This window comes from Cryptotermes secundus, unplaced genomic scaffold (assembly GCF_002891405.2).
Source record: "Cryptotermes secundus unplaced genomic scaffold, Csec_1.0 scaffold696, whole genome shotgun sequence".
NCBI lineage: Eukaryota > Metazoa > Arthropoda > Insecta > Blattodea > Kalotermitidae > Cryptotermes > Cryptotermes secundus.
Genome location: NW_019734322.1, coordinates 246446 through 255359, shown reverse-complemented (window position 1 = coordinate 255359; position 8914 = coordinate 246446). Strand labels below are relative to the sequence as shown.

The window sequence follows — 8914 nt, the reverse complement described above, 5'->3', positions numbered from 1 at the left end:
AAATTATGCATGGTAGTGTCTGTAGTAGTTCTATACTAGCTGTAAATGTGAGGGGCCTTGTTGCAAAACATGTAGAATTAGGTAGAAGTTAATACGTTTTCTCCATTTTAAGTGACTATCAGCTTGTAGACTAAGGAATTTTGTTATTACTGCTTTCTACATAGGAGGTCTGACAATAAAGTTCGTGAACTCACCACTGTGTGCTTGCTGTGGCAGCAGTGGTCATAAACCTCAGTTTTATGACATTGGCATATCAGCGTTTCACACCTGTGATGTTGATCTATGATAGTCTCTGAGTGGCATCTATTATTGTTGTGTGTGTGTGTTGGTGTGCCATTACGATAATATTGGAGCTTGAATTAGAGCAGTGGTTCTCAACCTTTTCTTGCTCGTGGCCCACTTGTGACTTTCATTCAGTTCTGTGCCCCCCCCATATTGTTTAATTATAATAAATGTAATATTGATTATTGATTTTATGACTGCCCTATTTCTAAATTTGTTGAAGATGTGGAAAATTTTAGAAGTCAATATTCATAAAAATTACTTTGAAAGCCATTCTACTTCAAATACATACAAAACTGCTGTAATCAATTCACAATATTTTTTCTTGTAGAGGGAGGGCATTCAAATTCTATTGAAAGCTAATAATTTACTTGTAATGAAAGTTCAAGTTATTATGAAATGTAATGCTTATTTGTCAAAAAATAGTATCTGGAGTTTGTAACTTACCTACAAAGTAGGGAACTGCCACAATAATAGAACTTGCACAGAAAAATGTCTTCTTCCAAACACTTCAAATACTGAACTGAAGAACACCTGAAATTTACTGGAAAGGTGGCAGTAAAACTCATGAGAGGAGGGGGAGATATTTAGGAAAATAAAGGATAATTTGTTAGGGCTCTACCCGCCCTGAGAAGGCGTGTATCTGTTTACCGGTACTTGGAATTCCCAGATCTAAGGTTGTGGTTTAAGTACAATAGGTTCTGTCCCTTCTAAGTAAGGTACACAAAAACAACGATATTGAGTTATTGTATATAGTGACCATTTGGCATTTTTATTTCTTTTTATATTATTAATAATTTTATTTTAGAAGTGAAAATTTTGTGACCCACTTAACAGTTTCCATGGCCCTCCATTTTTCCAAATTTTGTCTGCGGTCCCACAGAAATACGGCTTGGCCCACTGGGGGGCCACATGGTCCCCGTTGGGAACCTCTGAATTAGAGCACTGTCTATGAGGGTAGAAGAATAAACAAGGCATGAAACCCACATTCAGCAGGTTTCTGCTTCCTGCCTGACAACCTGATACATGCTGGTTTCATGCCTGGCTTATTCTTCAACCCTGATGATGGAAGCAACATGCTCCTCTGAAATGTTGGTTGACTTAATGGGCTACACCATGTTATATCCCAGAAGATACGAATTTTTATTACCACTGTTGTGAGAACTTTAAAACCTACTTTTTTTTTAATGTTTGAGAGACAACATATACATATTTTGAGCACTGATGTGGGACAACTAGGCAAGGGATATTGACTCTGGGGTGCTGGTTTTCTGCACACATTTCAAAGACATTATAGTATCCAATTTTATGGTAATGTCTAGCATGTTTTTTTGAAGTACAAACGATTTATTCATACCGAAATGACATGATCATGAAAATGAGAAAAAGGATGTACTGTACTGTGAAAGTCAGCTAAAGTGATGGCAGGAATATTCTGATACTTTTTGTACATCTTATACATATCCATTGATTATTATGGGGAAATAATGTCCAATATATGCAATTTTACTCTTTGTGACCTTTTGGAAATAACTGTCGCATAAATCAAGAGTACGTTTATGTTTCCAGGATCATGAATGTATATAATCTATCCACCACCCTAATTCATCCACCTGTCCACCTACCAATATACATTTATATATTTATATCTATCATCGAATATTTTCCATTTCCTGTGGTAATCTTATGTATGATTTCTACGCGTTTTGCAAATTGTCCGTCACATGCTTTCAAGTTGGTATCTTACTCGACTTATTCTTTGAACCCTGAAGATGGAGGCAATATATTCCTCTAACACGTCTGTTCACCATCGTAGGATCACACGCCTTTCGCTACCAAAGGAGAGTATTCTTCACAATAAGCACCCGAGCGCTGTGAGAACGTCAACTTGTTCAAGTACAGATAATTTTTATTCAGTTGGTTGTACTGTCGACATTCTAGTGTTTTGTCTATGCATACTGGAACTACTGGAAAGCAGTTTCAATCGAGCCAACCAATGGGAGTGCAATGAAGGGAAGCCAATAAATCAAGGCTTATCTGAGAGATGTGTTTCTGCTGTATTTAAATAATTGAAAATACATTATTTTTTCCTTTTGTTGAAGTTTGTACAAGTACTCAAGGTGAATTTGATTGTGGCTACGTGGTGTAGGATAAGGTAAGGTGAGTTAAAAGTTCACAATTCGAAGAGAAGTGCATCTTTCTCGCCGGGGTTGGCCTCTCAATATTCGTGTGCTAAGGAGGTCATGTCTTTGTACTACTAGTATTATTTTCAGAAATGTGAAGACTCCAGTTTTATTAATTTTGTGTTGTGTTGAAAGTTTACTCGTAACGACTTAGTTAACGGTCCGTCGGAAGTTACGAAAATGGTAAACGATGAAGATAGTAGGAAACTGTGTAGTGTTTCTGCATTATCAATGTGGAAAGCTGGTAACCACATTATGCCAGTCCACTATGGAGCTTATGCCTCTAGTACAAGGTAAGAAAGCGTTCATCTGATAATTGATCAGAAGAAGAGATCAAAGTTCGACTTTCAAACTTCGTTTCCGTAAATTTAATGTTCGATTCGCAGGGATTACGACCGAAATCTGTTGTCTGTTGAAATTTTAGTTTGTCAGATTATATTATTAAACACATATTACACTGTAGAATACTGCAAAATATTACTTGATATGCAATTAAAGCTTAAAATAATGGTATCAATTTACTATATACTTTTACAAATCAGTTATGTTGTCAGGTGTTAGTTTACTGCATGTTCTTATAAAACACTTATGATTTCAGGCAATTCTGCAGTTCATTATGGACTCTGACAGCTCCTTGGATGGAGATTTTGAGACTAAACATGAGATAGCCGCTCAGTCGCGGAGACATGATGAAGTGGCAGCAGCCATGTCTGCTAAATCAGAAATGGGAGATGAGAGTGGAGATGAAAGCGGCGAGTCTGTTGATGGTGATAGGGACTTTGGTCCTGTAAGGTCTCCTCTCCCCACTGGTAGGGATTCTAGTCCTGTAAGGTCTCCACCTCCGATTGACAGGAGCTGTAGTCATATCCAGTCCCCACCTCCCACAGAAAAAGGGGAATTGTCCCCTAAGTCCAATAATGAGTTGTCTGATAGTGAAAGTGAAAGTATATCTTCAGCTTCCTCATTTGCATCAGATGGTCATCCAGCTTCACCACCTGTAATTTCTGTTCAAGAAGATGAAGAGGCTTCAAATGTGGAAGAGAGAAAAAAGGAAGTAAATGGACCCAGTTCACCAATGGAGAGTGAGAAAATGTCAGATAAGGTAGTAAAGAAAGATGAGATTCCAGGGCATGGGGAGGATCTGTCTGATGTGTCAGACTTGGACAGTAATGATGGTCGAGATAGTCTGGATGCAGTTTCAGATGAAGAGGGGGAGAAGAAGATGTCTCCTAAGGGGGAATGGAAGGGGGGAGTGAGTAGTACTGCACCAGTGGAGGAGATGGAGCAGCTGGACTTTGAGGCAGAGGAGCAGGCAGACAAAGAGGAGAAGGAGGAGGGGGAGTGTGATGGGGGAGGGGACAGAAGTGAGGATGATGGTGAGCTTAAAGGTGATGACCTTGAAGAAGGTGAACTGACAGATGAGGATGAGAACCGACCTGAAGAGACTGAACCTCGACCTGTTTGTCGCTTCTACAACCGTGGTCAGTGCACATGGGGCTCCAGCTGTAGGTGAGTATGGACAAGGGACAGCTGCACATGTTGCCTTATGTCTAACCTTTTGTGACAACTGTCATGTACAGTCACCATTAAAATCTTTTATTTGTATGATGATTGCCAGTGTTCATAACATAGTATGGTTTTTAATGTCACACAGGAGATAGTTTGCGTTTGGCTTTGCCTGTGGATAGCAATGGCAGTTATGAATTATACAGTGGTTTAGTGATATGTGCACCATTATTATAGTGATGAGAGGGATATGTTTTTACTATACGGTGGTCAGTATATGTATGTCCCTTTTCTCAAGGAGTTTTACTGTAATTACATTATTCACCAAGAGATGTCTGCAGTGCTAGTAAAATTTCAGTGAAGTTTCTTGTTTGTGTACTTTTATATTTTGTGAACAAATCCAAACTCAGAAACAGGTTCAGATCAGAGTTCAAATATGATATTCAAGGTTGTGCCGTGTCTGAAGTTAGATTGAAAGCAAGGTGATGGTTTGTCATGTAGATAGACTGTTGCCACCTGAATGCATAATTTGTCATAATTATAAAAATATTATGGAATTGACTATATTATTAATTTTGAGTACACATTTTTATTTTTGTTATATTTATTAAACAGTACATGTTCAGTTATATTTGCTTCACAAATAGTGTGTTTCACCATTGTTATGTCCAGTGCCATGTGCATTAGCAGTGTAATGAGGCAAATTAGGCAGTCATGACAAGAAATGCACAGTGCTAATAGCAAAGTTCATTCGTTTCCTTTATTTTCCATATAGCCATACAGGTAACAAACCTAGAATGTGGAAATAGTCCCTTTGAGAATAGATGTGTCCAGATACATGTACTAAATTACATGAGTTACATAATTAAAATCACTTAAAAAAAAGTAAATAAGTTATCCCTGCAACAGGCCTTGGAGGCCTATAGGGTTGTGAGATGTTGAGGTTCCCAAATTTTCTAGACAATCGGCTCATAGATGGCAGTAAGGTTGTCAGCCTTGTGTGTCCGGATTAAAATCACTTACATTAACCAATTAACATAAATAATAATATAAATAACTTAATAAGATTTGAATTAATAAACATAATTTAAAAAGAACATTACTATAAAATTTAAATTAATACAATTTTATTTAAATTACCTGAATTAACTGAATCAAATGCATTACAAATTTCCACACTTATTACCAATTATATTGATAATATCCATTCATGGAATAAAAAGAATGATGATATAAATACCTCTTCAGTGCAGATTTAAAACCTCTGTCATTAGTAGCCAGCATTTTTATTGTTTGAGGAAGATGATTAAAAACTTTAATACCTGATATGTACGCACCTTTATTGTATTTTGTTGGGTTAACTGCAGGTAAATATAAATTACTGAGGGCTCTAGTTTTATATTTGTGTATCTCATTGTTAAAATTAAATAAATGTTTATTATTAATTGCGTATAAAAGTAATGAATATATGTACTGAGAGTAGAACGTCATTATTTCCAAATTCTTAAAAATGTCCCTACAAGACTCTCTTGGTCTAGAATTCGTTATAATTCTAACAACTTTCTTTTGCAATATAAAAACTTTGTTAACACAGGAAGAGCCACCCCAAAAAATTATACCATAACTTATGATAGAATGTATATGAGCAAAATAAATTAACTTATTGAAGCTGATGGCTTAACTCTGAGCACATCAAAACCAGTGCTACATTATAACTAGTTGTTTTGCACATGAATTTCTGAGCTGTATAAAAAGGATGAATTAAATTTTCAAAAAATTTTGTCACTAGATGTCATGGAGTGTGTGGCAGAGAGGCTAAAGCAGATAATCATTGCTTGTGAGGCTGTACTGCAAGTCATTTTTAAGAATCAGACACAATAATGCTCTCTTGTTTTCTAGGGTGGACATATTTAAGGTACTGTTTCAGCATTTGTTAGGAAAGGTATGTTGAAGATAGTGCAGTGGTTCACACATCCGCTGTGCAATGTTGATTCGTAATTTATTGACTGAAAATTTTGAAATGTTTAAATTACTAACTGGAAATTTACTTCTTAAGAGGATAAACAATAATGGGCACAGTGAAGTTAGGGAATTTATGTTAATAGTCATTGATTTGAAAAATTAGTGCCAGCTTTCTGTTCAGCCCCTCTTACTTTAATGAGAAATTAACTGAGAGCAAGTGTAAATATGCTTGGTCACTATTACTGATTTTTATCATTATTCTGGTGTTTTGTCTCGCTTTGTTTATTACAACATACTTTTTTCTTCAGTTAGCACAGTCCTCTGCAATTGCTTCTTTATGTCACAAACTGAACCTGTGGCCCGCCACTTTTTCACAAGCTTGGATACACATGTAATCCTGTATTTAAGCATCATTCTTATGTTATTGGAGTATACTGTCAGTAATGCAACAATGATTTTTAATTATAAAAGGCACCAAAAATATATTTCTCGCTAAAAGTATAACTTTAATACTTTAAAATGTTATTAAATATCATAAAATGTCATTGAGTCACTGTACACTAAAAGTGACTATCAAAATACTTTAAAAAGTCTTTTGCTTTATATAATGTTTTTCAATTTTGCAACATGTTTGGCCGCATATGGGCCATCATCAAGCAAATTTTAAGTTGTGGGGAGAGTACACTGTCCACTTGTCTTTTGTGTTCCCATGCACGCCATTCTGTTGTGTCTCCTATCTAGAATACTGTCACTGTATTCTTTTTTTTTGTTAACATTCTGTAATGTATTATATGTATTAGTATGATTTTTATCATGTTACATTTTTGTACGTTTTTTCCCCTGTATATGTGTTTTTGGTGTGGTCTTCCTGTATACTAACTCTATGTAGTTTCTCCTGCTTTGGGTTCCATAATATGCTGGGATAATCTGTAGTAGCTGCAGAATTGGCGGATCCTCAAGAAGGAAAAAGCTCCATTAGCAAGTAAGTAAGTAAGTAAGTAAGTAGAATGATATCATATTTACAAAGTACACAAGAACAATTTACATATGAATGATGTACTCATCGAGGCACATAAACCAATATTTCAAACAGTGTATGAACTTTGCGATAGGTAGCAGTATATACGCCACCAGAAAGATATGTAAGCAGGAGCAACTACATTAGGGTTAGTATATGGGAAGACTGCACCAAAAACACATATACAGGCGGAAAAAATGTACAAAAACGTAAGTACACAAAACTTCAATGTTGGATATATAAAGACAACATGATAAAGATCATACTAATACATATTATACATTACAGTATGATGGCTGAAAAAAGAATACAGTGACAGTATCTTAGATTTGAGACACAACAACAAAACAGTGACGTGCACGGGAGCACGAAAGACAAGTGGACAGTGCAGTCTCCATACAAATTAAAATTTGCCTGATGATGGCCCATATATGGCCGAAACATGTTGCAAAATTGAAAAACATTATGTAAAGCAAAAGACATTTTAAAATATTTTGATAGCCACTTTTAGTGTATAAGATATACTTACAGTGTCTTAATGACATTTTATGATATTTAATAACATGTCTACCACCTTGTGGTTCCATCGTTTGATGAATAGGAGTCTTTTAGTGTCATCCTGTTGTTTGGGGCATTCGGAACTACGAGGTGGTAGACATTCAACTTCTTTTAAAGAGAGGCAGTATAAGGACATGAACCAAATTGGTTCTAAAAATTTTAACAAAATCTTTTTTAAACCACACTTGTAAACAGACTAATTGTAATAATTTATAAATATTTTAATGTATTCATGCAAATCGCTGTAGTTGTGAAAGGATCACATTTTATATTCATGGAATTGTGGTGATATTGTATGTATGTATTTATATTGACAAAACACATTGTAATAGTAGTTTCTGCCCATATTGATCTGAAGTTGGTCTTTAAGACTGAAACATGTCAAGGGTGAAAGATTAAAAAGGGGGGGCACATATGAATCACACTGGATGGAGTTGATTAACATTTTGTAATCTTCACACACTGTTCACCAGGGAAGCACAGTTCACATGGGATAGAATGAACAATGCTCAATGTTTATGATGAATGAAATGCCCCTTTTGAGGGAGGATGTGCCCCTGGAACCAAGACCTAGGACTTCTTTCAGAATGATGGATTGACTCCACATATTGTTCATTAAGTTGTGGCATGCTTGAATCAGTATTGCGGTAATTAGTGGATTGGTTGTGCTTCTCCCTTACTGTAGCCACTGAGATCCCCAGACCTAATCCTTGCTTGATTTTCTTGTGCGAACTCTTATGAAAGAGGTGGTTTGCATGTGGGATCGTTCCAAAATTATGCAGTGGGCAGTAAACTGAGCAAGGCTATGCACTGGAAAATGTGCTGGATGTTTTGAATTGTTAATTTAAGGTGCAGCTCGTAACATATAGCAATAAATTCATCTGATTAATGCTCTTATTTATTTTCTTCCACATACATCTAGAACAGCCATGCCTTAGGAACAGGTAGAGATAGTACTAATGTTGAATTGATGTTTTTTGTATGACATTACCTCCCTCCTTGAAGTATAGCAGACCATTTCTGGAACACCCTGTATATTACCCTTGCTTCAGTATTAATCTTCAGAAAAGAACAGTGCTGTCCAGTCAAGAGTGGAGGGAAGTAATGGTGATAGTCTGTAAGGTGCAATCCTAACATTTGTTGTATCGAAAAGCACCAGAGGATAACCAAGTAGCATGTAGAATTGTAACTGCTATTACCTCCTGGAATCAGTAAAAAATTTGAGAACTTTCTTTTGTTTGTATGCATATTATAGTCGGTTCATAATTTTATGAATATTTCACCAGATTTAATTTTAATTTTTTCTATGATGTGGATGAGAGAAATTGTCTTGATACTGTGTTTTCATTTTAGCTTACATTTCATATTTTATAAAGATTGACTGACTTCCGATATCATGTTCACA

At 35.9% G+C, this 8914-nt stretch overlaps 1 protein-coding gene across 4 annotated transcripts in view; it reads left to right on the top strand.

The window, feature by feature from the left end:
• Positions 1-2236: 2236 nt before the first annotated feature.
• LOC111868645 (zinc finger CCCH domain-containing protein 18) overlaps positions 2237-8914 on the top strand; it is a 44581-nt gene continuing 37903 nt past the window's right edge. Inside the window, exons 1-2 of one of the 4 annotated variants that reach the window (XM_023859489.2) lie at positions 2237-2442; positions 3064-3974. In XM_023859489.2, the coding sequence (XP_023715257.1) occupies positions 3082-3974 (893 nt within the window). In that variant the 5' untranslated portion in view covers positions 2237-2442; positions 3064-3081. The other 3 variants (XM_023859488.2, XM_023859486.2, XM_033753129.1) reach the window with 3 other exon arrangements.